Genomic DNA, 16646 nt, shown 5'->3' with positions numbered 1-16646 from the left:
GCTAGTGTATGGGCTTAAGTTCACATCTTCCTTTGACATCATTAGCAAATTAATTTAATATTGTTTAAGTGCAAGCCTGAGTCCAGAGATAACCACAGCTGGCAATTTTTAGAAGTATGTAGCCAGGATGACAATTTTAAAAATTAGATAATTTTTTCTTTTCATATACTACTATTTTTCTTCTCTATGCTGATAACAGCTAGGGGTTTGCAACCAGTTTCTTATCAATCTTACCTCTTCCCTATTTTGGCAGAAAGAAGTTTTATAAGCAAGGTGACTGTGAAAACATTTTTTTCACATACAAGATAAAGTTTGTTCCTTCTGATCCTTTTTGTTACAATTATCTGAAGATATACCCAACAGAAAAAGGATTTTAAAGAAATAGTGTCATTTTCAAGTTAATCACCTTTTTAAAAATGGGAAAGTGGAGGCAGGAGTTACGTTTCACAGCTATCTCCTTTAGGCTCAAATTTATTGCTATTTACAAAGCATTAACAGATGGCTTATCAAAAGCCACTTAACAGCAGAAATGATCAAACTGTTCTGAGAAGGATTTTTGTCTTAAACTGTAAATACTCCCTAGACTAGTTTTTAACTTATGCCAGCCTCCCAGGGACCATCAGTTTAAGATCTAATGCGAGAACCATGCATGTTATTTCATTAAGTATATTAACCGTAAACGGTTCCAGCCTTTGCTTTCTCAACTGCACACAGTATTGCACAAAAACCTCTCAAAAAGTAAAAACTAGTGTTCACCTTGTGCAACATTAGCCAAAACATGCAATAGAAGCTTCAGCTCCTGAGTCAAAGCCAAGTTTGACAAACTCAAGAGTTATTCCATATTGCTAAGAAAGCACAGTTATCAAGAAGGTCCAGCTATCCAACATCTTCATCACCATTCTATTTTCACAGTAGTGTTTTAGCTTAAATACCTACTCAGCTCAAATTTAACCTTCAACAAGCAATCTACCGAGTTCCAAGTTAAAATTGCTATTAAGAAGGACAGTGTGCCCAGAAGCTTGCCTAAACTCCCTCCCCACCTTGTACTGATTATTCACATAAAATACAGTATCTCTCTGCAAATTAATTGCAGGAGCAGCAATCTGGGAGATTGCTCTGGATCTTGGAGACATGCATGAGGAGCAAGTGCTACAGAAGCGACATGGCTAGCTAAAACCCTTGCACTGCCACAGAGACTATTAAACTCTTCTTCAGCTAAGTACAAATTGTACAGCTGTACAGCTCAACACATGCAGCCATACTGGTTCTTCTGCAGATGTTCAGATATCCAGACCTCCTGGTTCTGAAATATACCCTTGCCTTGTATCTGTTGCCAAACTGTCTACCCTACTGGAGTAAAACTCCTGCAACTGCCCCCAGATGCTGGATCTCCACCCAGGAAAAGCAAGTGTTTGTTTTTCAGGTATTCTCCATAGGATATAATACACTATTTCAAGGAACTGGAGACTGTCTTGAGCCTTCTATGAAGTTAAAAGTAATTAAAGGAATCATCCTCCAGATATATCTCAAGGTTTCTTCATAAACACTTGTTATGTAACTTAGTGTGTTATCTATGACTGAACTCCCCAGGACCAAGGAAGTGCTGACCAATGGTAAAAGCAGCTCTCCGTAATGGAGTTGTTTGAGGGAAAACTTGAAAATAGGACACAGCACAAAAGTACATCCTAGAATTACTAAAAAAAAAACCCTGTTCATAGCAAATCTAACAGCACCGGAATCCCTGTGAGTTCATTATACTCAAGCAGCCTTCCCTTCTCTGAAACCCTCTGACCTAGCAAATCTCTTCTGAAGCTGTTTATAGACCTGCATTCCTCTGCAGGGAGAAGTGGTGGTCCTTACACACACTGCACCTGCTCTGCTGTACACCTGATCCCTCCTGCAACTGAAGGAGCAGAGTATCACCTTATTCTTAATGAAAAATACAGACTTCATTTCCTCAGGAGACAAAATCATATATCACAGTAGAAAAGAGTCCAAAGCACAGCCATTCCACAGTGCTTATTCCTGCTGACTTCCAAGGGAACTGTGCTTAACTTCCAACCTGTGAACACTGAGTGGGTTGAAGTGCTGACCTGAAAACCCAAGGATTTTCAGCACCAGCAGATTTCTGTTCCTGCCAGCAGAAGTCATAATCGTTTCTCTAAAGTCTATGCATTGATGAGACAGCAACATCAGACAGCAAAACAGAGGTCAAAACTTGCCATCCCTTCTTTTGAGTCATGTCTTCACAGTGTTTATGGAAACAATACTGAGTCACTGAATGACAAACAAGATCCATGCTGGCAGCTAAACAGAAGCCATAGGAAGGGATTTGTAGATCCTAAGAACACAAACTTCTCTTGGGATCCTTAAATGAGGAAGGAAGGCCCACTTTGTGAGGTTGCCTCCAAGTGGCATTTGGTACACAGCCAAATTTGAGAGAGGAAAGGCAAACTCTGGATTGCCACCAACCATTGCCAAGGCCCAAGCCCCAAAGGTACTTCATCTAAGAAGATGCTGGTGTCATACATACTGCAAAGCCTAGAGGGCTTGACCGTATTCCTAACCTGTGTTATGCTGTTGAACTGGGGGAAAAAAAAACTCAAATAATTCCTACTCACAAAACTTTAAAACCCAGAAGCCATGAAAAGTCCAGGAGTCACTTGCTCTGTGCCAGCTATCACCATTTATACCAGCAAGCTGCTCTGTGAGAATTTAAGACACATGTGTTTGTGGGGGCTCTCAAAAGCTCTTTCACCTAAGAATGAACTAAGCCCGCTCTCCAGCCTTTTCCCAGGATGCCATCCTTGCTCCCTTGCAGCTTCTTCTCTGAGGTGTTTTCAAGACCATGGCAAGGATCACTGCCCAGAAGTGGGGAGGGTGTGTGGGCATACATCAGGGTGTGTGCTGCACACAGCAGCTCCATCCATCTCCTTGTGCTCCAACCTCCCCTAGCCTGAAGCCCCCAGGCCTCAGTGTTTGGAGGGGTCTGCGGACTGAGAAGATCACAAAAATCACAGAGCTTTTAGGGTTGGCAAAAACCTCTGAATATAATCTAGTCCAGCCTCCCTGCCAAGGCAGGGTGACCTAGAGCAGGTTACACAGCCATGAGTCCAGGTAGGTTTTGAATGTCTCCAGAGGGAGACTCCATGCCCTGCCTCGGCAGCCCATTCCAGTGCTTGGCCACCCTCAGCGTAATGTTCTTCCTCACGCAGAGGTGAAACTTTGTTTGTTTTAGTTTATGGACGTTGCTACTCATCCTGTTGCTGGCACCTGCCTTTGAGATACTAATATGCATTGATGAGATCCTTCTCAGTCATCTCTAGACTGAAGAGGCCTGGCTCCAACAGTCTCTCCCCACAGGGAAGAGGTTCCAGACCCCTTATCATTCTTCGTGGCCTCTACTGGACCCTCACCCATAGCTCCCTGTTTTCTTGTATTGAGAAGGCCAGAACCGGACCCAGTTCTTCAGACGTGGAGAGGGCCTCACGCTCCAGCACTCCCGCTGGGCCTGACAGCGACCCATCCCAAGAAAGCGCCGCCATCCCCGCTCCCTCCAGGGGACAAGAGGCGCCTCCCCCCACCCCTCCGGCAGCGCCGGGGCTGGGCCCCGCACCCCGGTGTGCGCCACCGGCCGCTCCCTGCCAGGGAGGCCCTTCCCGTGCCTGGCCGCCCCTCTTGGCCAGGGGAAAGGGCGGCGCAGCCGCGCTCGGGCCCGGCCCCGCGTCCCCCGCCCCTCGCGGCCCTGGCAACCGGCTGGGCCGCGGCATCCCCGGCCTGCCGGGCCGCCGCCGCTCCCCGCCCTTCCGCCGGGAAGGCCGCGCTTACAGGTCGGTGCCGAGCTGGGTGAAGCCGGAGTTGAGGCAGCCGCGGGCTATGCGCCTCCAGAGGACATCGCGGCTGCTGAGGAAGCGCAGGCGGCGGCAGACCTGGGCCAGGCGGCCCAAGGCCTGCGCGTCCAGGTAGGAGCAGATGAGGAGCAGCAGCTCCTCGGGTAAGGCCCAGAGCGGGGAGGGGGGGGAGGCGGCCCGGGATCCCCCCTCCGCCTGGGGGGATCGGGGGCTGCCCTTCCTCCCCATGGAGCAGCAGCTCCCGCCCCTCCTCCCCGGGAGCCGGAGCTGCTGCTGCCCGGGGGAGGCCAAGCCATGGACGGGGCAGCCGCTCCCCAGTCACATGGGGCAGAAGCCGCTGCCTGTCACTGCCCCCTCCGGGGGAGGAGGCGGCTGCCGGGACCGGAGGGGGCACGGGCCGCCGAGCCCACCCTCGTTAGCAGATTAATTCATTAACGGGAGCCGCTGGGACTCCCTCTGTGCCACTTGCCCTCCCCCACACCCCCTCGCCACGCCACGACCGGCTCACGGGTCTGTGTGTTCCGATCTGGGCTCAGCGACGTCACCTGATCCGAGTATTCATTAATAACGTGAACAATTAATGGTGGGAACGGTGATCCCAGGTAACCAGAACATCTGCCTCGGCGCCTGGAGCAACACCAGCTAGGTACTGCACTCCTGCAAAGGAAGGTGAACAGCAAGGTGATTTAATGCTCATTAATTATCCCTGACCAGGGTCAGGAGCACCTGTCACCCACGAAGTGACAGCAGGGGTCATCTGGTGCTGCACAGCAGTTTTCAACACGCACAGATTCCTGTGACACATAAAATAAAGTGTCTTCCCCACATAAGAGCAGGCCTTGCTACAACGGATTTAGGGCTGGCTTTTCACCAGCACCCTTCCTTGCAGTCCATTCTGCCCTCCAGAGCTCCACAGAGTGAGATCTGAAAAGTGCTCACAGTTCACACGTGTGTGTACACATACACAAGCACACCCCTTTGAAAGAACAGTTCATAATAACTGAGTCATTGTTGCCATCCACAGGAGCCTGGAGTACTGACAACGCAGGATTCTGGTCCAAAGTGGCAGAGTAGCTCTCCACAGACAGTGGAGCAGGAAAATATGAGTCTAGTGTTGTGTTATTCTTTCTTACAGTACTTTCCACTCTACAGAAGCCTGAAATGCTGGGGAAATTTCTCCCTCAGAATAAAAAAAATAGATAAATTATAAGAAGTTCATCATCTGCCTAGAATGCTTTGAACAGGTATCACTTAGCCACCACAATCAACATCTCATTTTGCAGGGTGGAGTCGGATAATAAATTTCAGCATATAATGAGGTTACCATAGTATACAGGCCACTTGACAGTACTTGCATCCTATTCCAGAAAGTCATCTTGTCTGTCTAATCTGAAGCTCCCAAATACTCATATGAATAAATCACCAGGTCTGGAAGCCTCATATTTTAGATGTTCAAAACTGCTGGATAAGGAGCTCTCTGGTCCATTTACACTGAGTTTTATATACCCTGGAAGTCAGGGAAGTTTCAGAAGGCAGCGGATTTTTTATCAGCATTTTTAAGGAGTGATGTCTGAAGTATTTAAAGATTGCTCAACCTGAGTTTGAGCTCAGGTGAAATAACAGCACATCTAGTACAGGACTTAAGTAGCCAGCTGAAAGGGAGGTAATACAACAAATTTTGCTTAAGATTATGGAAACTGAGTGTGAATGCAGTTTTATGTCAATTTTATGTCTTTCTGATGATATGAAATTCTGTTCTTTTTGTAACAGACTACAATGTTGTCTGAAACATTAAAATTATTAAAAGCGGAGTGACTTCTCTGTCTGAAATTGTTATTGTAAAGACATACTTATTACCAAGTTGGTAGAATCCCACAGAGACTGCTTATGCACCTTACACTATTTAATATATTTACTAACAATCTGAAAAAAATCTGAAATCCTTCTTAGGAAGGATCTGAAATCCTTGTAGGAAGCACAAAGCATGGGGCAAGAGGCAAAGGATGCTTATGGCTGCATAGCCCTAAGTTAAGTGTAGGCATAATCACATCATATGTATTTCAATCAAGCCAAATGTAAAGTCTCACATCTAGGAACAAAGAATGTAGGTCACACTGAAAGGATGTAACTCTATCCTGCAAAGCTGCAATTCCGTAAAGACTTCATTAAGATGAATAATCAGCTGAATGTGAGCTCCTTCTGCTGTGCTGTGACCGAAGGGCTACTGCTGTCCTGGGAAAAAAACAAGAGCTCGGAGTTCTTTTACCTCTGGTTTTGATGCTGTTGCGACTGTTTTGGAAATAGTTTGTCCAGACAACACTTCAAGAAGGCTGTTTAAAAACTAGAGGGGTTTCAAAGAAGAGTAGTAAAGAACGATTACGGGGCTGTCAAACATGTTTTGTAGTAAGACCCAAAGACTCAATCTATTTTAGCTTTCTAAAGAGAAGGTTAAGGTGTGAGGTGATCATACCTTATGAGCACTGAAACAGGAAGAAAAATCTGGATCTTCCATTTAACAGACAAAGAGATAAGATCTCTTGACAGAAGGTGATGGGAAACAAATTCATCAATGAAGTGTGCTTTTGTAGTGAATAAAATCAACAGTTGAAACAGCTTACCAAGATTTATGGTAGATTCACCATTACTGGGTTTATAAAAAACAACCAGTTGGGTTTGGTTTCAGCTTTTTTTCCTTATTGAGAGAGAGAGAAGCTTGACCACAACTGCTAAAACTTAACCAGGAACTGACCTGGAGAGTCCTAAACTCAGGATATCAGACCAAGACAGTCCAAGGGATCTCTTCTAGTCTTAGACTCTTCCTTTACAAAGGCAGCATGTGCATAGTGTATGTCTCCCTGCACCGTGTGGCACCCAAATTCCAGTGGACAGTCTCCAGCCTCTGGATGTGCTGTTTTACCAAGGAAAACTTGGTGCAGACAGGAAGGAACCTGGGTGCAAAGTACATGTGCAGTATGACTCTCCGGGATACCTCAGGGTCCAGGGTATGGACAAATGCATGTGAAGAAGGGGGGAGGCCTTAGTGCCTCCCAATTTGTAACCCAAGGTAACTGTGAAATATTTGGTTAAGATGAAAGGTGTTTACACCCAGTAATCTCAGTGAAGGTCAACTATGCTCCAAGCAGGGGGACACAGAGCAATTTGAAGGAAAAAACCCCAATACATTCCTCTTAAGAATGGCATGGTTTTCAAGTATGGACAATGGTCTTACAACATAGTAACAACAGTTACCCGAAATGTAGATGTCACCCATTACTTTCTCTGGGTTCTTCTTTAAGAGAAATACACCAGCAACTGCATACCCCTGCACCCACTTTCTCAGGCATGGTTTTGGATACTGCCTGTTGCAGAGCTGTCACAAAGCTGTGCATTGCAGACTAAGAAACCCATAGCCTTACTCTTTGAAATTATGCCAAAGTAAGTGCTTATGTAGGGGTCTGCAGGAGCAAGAACTAAGGAAGGTTCCGAACCATTCCTAAAACTATGTGTAGCATGATTATTTTGCACTGCGTTGTTCACGCTCTAATAAAGGACTCGAAGCAGGTGCTCAGTGCAGTGTAAGTATAATAATGTATCTTTCCCAAATCTTACAAAGATCTTTTTCATGGCTCATGACCAGTCTGAAGCCCTAGAAGAGGGGCTAGGGTTCTGTGCTGAAGTATCAGACCATTCCAGTATCACAGCTTGTAAACTAAAAATCAGGGGGCTTATATCTGCAAAGCCTGAACAGCGTAAGTCAGTGAAATCCAGCTTGAAGAAACACTATTTGAATACCTGCCTGTCAATTTTTTTTTTCTGTCTTCAAGGGGTTTTATTATTTGCAGTGCCCTCAAATACACCTTTCCACCTAAAGACACATTCATGTGGACAGCTCTTTGTTTTGTTTTTCCTTCCAACCAATGCTTTTGTGTATTTCTGAAACTTAAGACACCTCCTCTGCTACTACAGTACTTATCTGTAACACCATCGCTTTGAGGGATTAAAGCAGGTTACTTGTTACACACTTAGATCAAGAGTTATCTGAGTAGAAAGTCTATCCCGTTAGGGTTGGCGGAAACTGTTTTTGATCTTGAGTTGTTTTGATTTTCTCTAAGAGCAAGTAACATGTTATTTTAGCTTCTGAATAAGGTGTGCTACCTGACTGTGTTTCTTCTGTTTGGCAGAAAGGATTAGAAACCTCCACAGAACTTGCACTCTATTAAAGCAGAGTGCTCACCATTGAGAACCAAGGAGCTGAATTGTTTTCAGATTATATGTGTGTGTGTGTGTCTTTCCCACATCAAAGACTTTGATGGAAGCTGTTCACGCTATTGTCAGGAATGCAGGGATTGGCACAAAGGTGATTAGCAAAATTGCTTTTCTGTAGGAGAAGCACAAAAATTATCAAAGGATTAAAGAGGATAAAATTAAAAGGTTATGCTGAATTTGGGGGCAAATTTTCTGCTTTTAAATTTTGTCCCAAATTAGACATATTGATTTGGTTTTACCTATAAAATATTTTCCAGAAGAAACCAGGATTAGAAACTGTTTCATATGGGTTCTGTTAAAGGGAAATGAAAAATCATCTTTCCTTAAAAATATTCTCAACAGACCCTATTCCAAAACTCATCCACAAGAAGCCTTTGATGAGAACTATGAGCACACAGCTAGCTGCCATCCCTACAATGTCCTTAACAGCCACAGGATTGGGACCTTTAGTCATGATTATGCTGAAAATTATGATGACAATTCCATAAATCAGTTTGTCATCAGTGATGCTGTTTGTTTACTTTTCTCACTACACTCTGCTGACAAAGATACTAAACTGAGAGGATCACTTTCCTTATCCACATGCTAGGCACATGCAATGCTTTTGTATTTTGATCAAGCAGCTGAGCTGCTTGAATGGTTTGGGAAAAAAAGGCAATAAAAAGGGATTCTCAAATATTTTAGTGTATCAAAATAAACAGAGCCTTCCAGAATCTTGCTTGGCAAAACTGCAGTGCAATAAAAAAAAAAATATATCACCTCCCATAGCCTGCAGAGGTGTCTTATCTTGCTGGTTCAGACTCTTTATTGTGCATTTTATTTTGAACAGTCCTCTATTATTTGCTAAGTACAAGCCATATACCTATTTCTTGTCTTTGCATTTTGAGTTTTGTTTGTTTGTTTTACTAATCTGTTCTTCTCAGCAAGTCACCCGGAATATTTTATTTGTTTTAAACCTCATTTATCAAAGTATTATCTAAAGCATCGGTTCAGAAAATGTTCATTTTAACTGTTTTCCCAACAATGACCTTCTTCCTCCCCCCCAGGCCACATCAAGTTGTCATTCACCAGACAGCTGTGGAATTTGGAATCATTCCTTTTAAACGCTTTACAATTCCAAATGGTAGATTTCTAATGGCACAATATGATTGCCACAAAGATCTTTAAATTTCCCAATCCTCCAGGCTTCAAAGGCTGGACCGTCCTTGATCTCCTGAAGGAATGCTTTTGAATCTTGTTCTTTTATAGGGGCTACCTATGAAGATATTTTAGGGGCTTTTTCCTTTCGTACTTAAAACCTGAGGAACTTAACATTCAAATACCACTGGCATTTTTGGGAGTGAGATCAAGTCATACAAAGTTGTTTCTAGGGATTCTCAGCTTAGTTTGTATTAATTCCACAGGTTTTTGGAGTATTTATAAAGCAATATAAATATCTTTGGTGTAGCAGTGACTGTGATACTGTTTTATCCTGCATTTTCCTTCCACCTACACGGCTACATTGTGCAGTTCCTCACCTGCCTTGAGCAAGTCTGACAGTGCCCTGACTTATCCTGTAAGTATCCTGTATGGGTACAGAGGGGTCCATTGATCTTGGAGGATTCACTGCTGTCATATCACTTACAAGGTAATAATTTGTTTAAGAAAGGTGAGCAAACCTAATCCTACGAATAGTTTTGGGTCAGCCTTGACCAGGCAACCAAGACAGAGCCTAATTACTTGCAACAACTACAAATAAGCAAAATTATTAGGCTTATTATTATCTAGGCTCATTTCTCTCTTTTTCTACAGTCAGAAGAAACATTTCACTATTTGCCCTTTCTTTCACAGTAGGATTTCTCAGTCTGGAAGCTGACATTTTTTATTTCTTGCTGGTTAATTCTATTTCTTACTACTGAAACACAAAATTCATTAATTTGACGTTAAGGGACTTACAGTGCAACAGGAATCTGGCTGCTGCTAGAAACAGCCTTCCTTTCTATTCAGTTCAGCTTATGCCAACCCATAAGGCAGGTTCTACCCTCTCTCCTCTTAAAAATGAAGCACATATATATATAAAAAGATCAGGACAGTATCCCGCTGTCCACACACAGTAGGTCTAGTCCTGCAGCAGAGCACCACACTTGTGCACAATCCTACCACACAGATTCATGATACATTTGGGGTCTTCAGCTGTACCCACCTTGGGGAAAGCACTGTCCTTTTTGTGCCCCTACAGTACCTCACACGACATGACCTCTGCTGTGACTGAGCCTCTCAGGTATTGTTAGAAGGAGCAATTAATGCTTTGTCACTGCACTAAGTGTATGTTTAGATACCCCACATTGGTAGCACACGTGATTTTTAAATAGTCTGCAGCCTAACCTCAGGTTTTGTGACGACAATAACAAACTGCAGGAACCACTGATTACTAACCCAGTTTATGGGTCAGGGAACAGGCCTTAGATCCTCATTTACACAGTTTCTTATGATCACGTAAGGCCCCACTCTCCAAGACTATTTTTATTTGTTTGTTTAGATCAGTTAAAAAAAAAAAAATCCCAGGTCCCAAAATAGAGAATGTTTTCCTTTGGAACTGGAAGCAAACACACTTGATGGCTTTAACATCTGTTGGACAATGCATGGTTGGGTGGTGGGCACCTCACACAGTCTTGTGACAAACACATGTGCATACAGCGTGTCAGATTATAAATCCAAGAATAAAGAGTCATTAAAACCTCCCTTCTCTAGCCCACCTGCCATGAAAATAGGCTTTTCACTCTATCTATTTAAACTGAAAATTGAGTATTCGGAAGAAAAATGCCGACATTCCAGGGATTCAAGTCAAAATCTCCCCCTCCAGTAAAGGAGGTCTGTCAATTGAACATAGGTTGATCCATTGTCTGTCTCCCATCAGGGCCCACAAGTCACCCCATGCACATATGCTTCTATTCTAGCTTGAAACAGACCTCACAGTCCCAGGCCATCACAGTAACATTTACATCTGTCACGGGCTTGATCTGAAACTGCACAATTCTCAAATACCTTTCTGGTTTTAGTATGTGGTGCAGTTTTTGGGTGCAGATTCCAGTGAGATTAGCTTGCTACCCAGCAGAGCATGAGCCCTCTCAGCTCCACCATGAGTACAAACCTTCCTGCTCTTGGAAGGGAGAAAAGGAGAAAGAGATCTTGAACATTGGATCAACTCTTAGAATTCACTTGACTGCCATGAGTGATAAATTCTGTCCAATCCTTTTTCTTTTCCTCCAGTTTCCAGTGGATTTACCATTGTTAATATGCCTGAAGTGTTAGTAACAATCAATTGAAATACATTTCAAGGATAAAACATCCAGACTGGGTAAGATGTCAATGCCCCTGCAGAGGAGAAAAAGCTTCTAATTAACAGACATAGGTTGTGACTCTTGAAACTGAATTTATTGGTATGGTGAAGCCTGACAAATCACAATGTTTCTCACAGATTATATACAGGTACTATATACCTGTAATTGTGCTTCATCTGTTTAGCCATGGTGGGCCTTTAACACACTCTGAGCCTAATAACTGCATTAGTAATGCCAGGAAGAAAACAGCTTTATAAGGCAGGTAAAGTCCACAGCACTTTTTCCCTTTTGGTTATGTCGTTTTCCACACACACACATAGAAATGTGCCTTTTTTTTCTCCAGCATGAATAGCTGTACAAGGAACCGAACCAGTGAAGCCATCTCCTTGCTTATTTTCTGTTGCCCCTCTGAAGTGTGGGGCCCATTTGCTGTGTGGATGCCCTGGCAGGTGTTTGGATGTGCAGGTGTGTGCACAGGCAAAGTCCTGAGTGCAAGCACAGATTCAAATATCAGGACCTTTCAGCCTGAACCTGACACTGCCACTTTAAAAACAGAGATGTGGACATCAAAGTTTTCCACTCTGCAGAAGGAAAGGACTATTTTACATGATGTCTCTCATCTCTCTGCCTTTCCTACAGCCTTCTCTCTCTCTCTCACCACACACTTTTTCTAATACCATCCCTCCCTCTCCACTTCAAACCATGGGAAAAACCTAGGAAAAGAAGCTTGCCGACTAAGGGACCGTTTCGCTGCATTGTGTTTTCCAGCTAGACCTGAACAGACTGAAATCAATTCAGCTCTCTCTTGCTCGCTCTTTCCCTCCCTCTCCCATGTCTTTTTTTGTTTCTCTTAGATCGTGCTCTCTGCCTTAAGAAAGCCCGGTTTAGTTATATCCATCCCCATAGCAATCAAGTGACCAGTGTTTTTTTATTGCTTGTAAAAACACAGTATCTTTTTCATGGGAGTCAGGTTCTCCTTTGGTTTGAAATGCCCAGTGAGCAGTGGCAACAACCTGCAGAATCTTTGATCAATTCTCACATATCCATTTGAAGTATCTTTAGTAGACCCATCAAAAGAAAGGGGCTTGGTAATTAATATTTTAATAGAGTGCACCAGCCTCTCACTGTGTTACTGGCAAGAGGCCTGATTTAACAGGAGCACACAAATACCTCTGTCTGATCTGAATTGCTACGTGCTCTAAAAAAATATACGTTATTAAAGCTGAAGTCCAGCTGTTGCTATATTAATATCCTCTGTTTTTTATTTGCTCCTACCTTTTGGAAGGTTTCAGTTTTCATTCTGAAATTTTCCAGGCTTGCTCCCAATACTGAGGTTATAAATGCAGGGTAAGAACCAGAGGAGAATGCAAGAAGGTTCACTGGAAACTTGAACAGGTGAGATTCAGCACAGCAGAGCCAGAAGCCCAAAGAAGACAGAAGTGTCACTTAAATTTTGATTGTACAACCTGTTGACAAAAGGACAAAATTAAGATGTGTGTGCAAGCTGGCTCTTATGCCTTCCAGTCTTTGGAACAGTTAATTCCACAGGGAGTGTTCCGTTATTTTTTATTTTCCCAGAGTTGTCCAGGGTCTCAGGACCAGATGTGAGGGTGCTGTAAAGGAGAGTTTTCACTAAGTTTAACAGAATTATGCTCCTTTATATTGAAACTGGGTGTCACCTAAAGAAAACACAAAAATTCACAAAAATTATCTACCTATCCAAAACTTCCATAATGAAGAAAACCCAGCAACCAAGACTAACCACCAAAAAAAAAAAAAAAAAAAAAATCCATAGAAAGCCAGACAACACAATTTCAAAACAGTTTGAGTGAGAAAAATGAAGGTGCTGTGAAGTTGCAGGTTATCACCAAGTGGGTATCACACCCAGTGGACCAGAGCTCCAGTCCTGTAGGACATGCATAACACTCTCCCAGGCAAACTGGGCTTGTAAAGTCCAGCTAGGAGGTAATGGCATGCCAAGGGCTTCTTCTCATGTAGCTCCCCTTGATCACAAAATTGTGAGGTCTTGGTATGCTTTAATGGCAGCTAGATCAAAACCAGTATTGCAGAAACCTGATCACCACTTACCAGGTGTTCAGTTCAGTTCAACAGCCGGTCCCAGGCAGGTACATCCCATTTGAGGACTGAATTATCACCTTCTTTGCTACCTGTGGTTTCCAGCTGGAGGCTGGAGCAATCATAAATACAAGCACTACAACCTGCCTTTCAGACTGACAAACTCAAAAGCCGTTTGGCACTAGCTCTGAAAATCATGCAGAGCACTGTTGGGTGCTCAAGGCCACTGAAAACATTTTATTTATTTATTTATTTATTTATTTATTTATCCATAATAATGTTTTTTAGCATCTTGGCTAACCATTCACTATAATACTTTTTTCAGTGTCTAGTTTCTGACTCTTAACACTACATGTGCTGTGTCTCATCTACCTTCCGCACTGTTTTGCTGTTCTGCAAATTTTAATACTACAATTCCAAATTAATTCCCAAACAGCACTGCACAATGTGTCCTCTATTTCCTTACCACCTCAAATACACTGGTAGTAACAGTCTTAAAACATAACCTACCCAGAATTTGTAACCTGTATCCTAATTTTGCCTGCACCCAGAATGTGGCCTAATTATTTTCAGCCAGCTTTTCAGACCTTTATTCAGGAGAAGAGGTGATTAATTATGACTCTAATTTTATGCTATACAGACTTTTAGCTAAAGAAATTGAAGATCTTAGCTATTCAGGTCAGAATCAATTCTATTTGGTTTATACATGTCAGTGTTATGTGTGTATTTATAAATATTCTCTGTATTTAATAAACAATATATTCTGTAAATAGAGTTTACCTAGTATTTTTCTTAAAAATGAACGTATGCTGAGCAAGATGCGTAGGAGTACAACTGATTCTGTACAAAATTGCAGAAAGGGGCAAGTAACACTGTACGATGAAGAAATCCTAGATGATAATAGATATTTGTCTTGAAGATAAAAAGAAGTGTATAAAGTTATCCTTTCTGCAAGGTAGTCCCCAGTTTATGTGCTTAATCATACAAACTCCTCGAAGCATTAGCAATGTTTTTTGGGTTTGTTTTTGTTTGGAGAAGAAGCTGTGGTTAAAAAAATAAATAAAGAGAACTTAAACATGGGGCAAAGCTTTGGTGTCTTGTTATTTTGAGTATATTTTCAGGAGCAGTTTCCCAAGAGCTCAATCTCTTACATGCCATGATTTCTTCTGACTGCTCAGACTTCTTATTTTATATAATACCAGATTAAAATCTAAATACAATTTTTTCAAACACTTTTAGATGGTGAAATTGCCTGTCAGGTTTAGTTGCCCACTTTCAGATCTGCTGAGCTTTTCTGGCTTGCAAATAATTGTAATGATTGTATGTAAAGGCCATTTCTTGGGACTCCTGTGACAGATACCGTAGGAATGCAGCTCCCTTGCAAGTAGCAGACAGAGATCCACTTCCCTGCCCATCTAAAAACATTCTTTGGGGGAAAACTCCTTCTCTCCATCCAGAATTTCAATTATGTCCCTGAAAATCTTGAGAAGAGGGTTGAAAACAGGGTACATACATCAAGAAAAAAAATATTAAAGTTAACAAGGTAGTAGGAGAGAATAAAGACATTTTCCAGCTTACATGAACAGATGGACAAGAACAGCCTTCAAAGCAATCTGAACTTTGTACAGGAGCACAAAGACAGCAGATTAACATTGTATTAAAAAGGCAGAGGAATGAGATACAGTGAGAAAGGAGAGAGATGGTGTTGAGACATTTTCAGGGGGGCAGGGAGATGATTAGTTGGGCCAAGTGACCTTTTCCCATCCAGCAATTTCTTCTGTCCCAGTGCAGAATGACAATGGGAACCCAATGGCAGCGCAATCTGACATCCACGTCCATCCTGAAAGAGATTCAACTCGACCGTGCTGCACTGCTGTGGCTATGGGATGCTGTGAAACAAGCCAGACCTAGGTTTCCAACTTGCCCTCTTTTCTGTTGTTGTTGTTATTGCTGTTTGTTTCCATTCACCCCCTTTTATTCTCCATTTTTTTCTGTCTTGACTCTGATGGGGGCTCTTTTTGTGCAAAACAAGCCCTTCTGATCTCTTTGAAAGGCCAGCTCTTGTCATTCTTCCAGATCATCATTGTATGACATGTTTTTATATCAGACTGACAAAGGAGCTATTTGATCAGGGGGTATGGTGTGTGATTGTAAGAAATTCAGCTAGCCGGTGGCAACCATTGTTCCCCAAAGCGGCTCCCTGACCCCATTCTATTCAAGGAAAAACTCCCTTGGAGTGGCCTCTATTCATTGAGTAACACCAGTCCGCAGTCTCACTCCAGGAGTATGCTCAATTCAGAGGTGTGTCACCGATATTGCCCATCAACCAGCCTTTAACTCTTTCATCAGCATTAGGTTTCCAACACAACAGCTGTTATCATAGGATGAGGTGGGGAGGGGGGGTCGCAATGCATTCCAGCGAGCTGGAGCTCTCCTTATCTTGGAGAAATTTAACCTTCCTTTTAAAAGTTGCCTCGGAAAATATCTGCCTGCTGCTTTCTGTAAAGTGCAGCCTGAGTCATTTGCCTTCCCATCCCTGTGTCCTAAAATGTCACAGTTTGTTACTCAGCTTCTAAAACAGGAATCTCTGTGCTTGCTCATGCTAATGAGGGGCTTTGCATTGATATTAATGGTTTTTGGATTTGGCCTAAAATTATCTGTGACCACAACCTCTTCTGTCCTAGATAATCTTGTACCCATGTATGCATCACGGTATCAGTGCAACTGCTGGCTGTGAAAAAGAACACAGAGCCAGGAATCTTCTGTCTCCCTGGGAACAATTTCATCTCAAGTTACCAGCAAAGAAAACTCAGGGCATCTCCACGAGCGTTGAGAAGGCACTTCACTAAAACTGCTCCTGCTTCCTTCATCTAAACTCTGTGCACTAACATAGAGCCTCTAAATACAAGGGAAACCAGTGCAAAAGCTCATGCTAGGTGGTTCAGGGCCACTGCCCTGTACTTGGAAAGTCATACAGCATTACCCATGCAGCCTGAATGGCTTCATACTCAGGCACAAAGTGCTGAACAGCTGTGGATTTGGCACCACAGCGATTAATGGCTTTGAACATTCTTGGGAGAACTGTCCAGATGACAGGATTAAAACTGGCCAGCCCTGTACAAGTGCAGGTACA

General features: G+C 43.0%; 1 protein-coding gene across 3 annotated transcripts in view; it reads right to left on the bottom strand.

Moving 5' to 3' along the window:
- FBXW4 (F-box and WD repeat domain containing 4) overlaps positions 1–4544 on the bottom strand; it is a 60244-nt gene extending 55700 nt beyond the window's left edge. For 2 of the 3 annotated variants that reach the window (XM_021536369.4, XM_085582689.1), the window contains exon 1: positions 3829–4173. In XM_021536369.4, the coding sequence (XP_021392044.2) occupies positions 3829–4079 (251 nt within the window). In that variant the 5' untranslated portion in view covers positions 4080–4173. Of the gene's footprint in view, positions 1–3828; positions 4174–4396 lie in introns of those variants that run through there. The other variant, XM_021536371.4, reaches the window with a different exon arrangement.
- Positions 4545–16646: the final 12102 nt, after the last annotated feature.

This window comes from Lonchura striata, chromosome 6, assembly GCF_050655825.1.
Source record: "Lonchura striata isolate lonStrDom1 chromosome 6, ASM5065582v1, whole genome shotgun sequence".
In the NCBI taxonomy this organism is placed as follows: Eukaryota; Metazoa; Chordata; class Aves; order Passeriformes; family Estrildidae; genus Lonchura; species Lonchura striata.
This window is presented reverse-complemented; position numbering and strand designations above follow the sequence as displayed.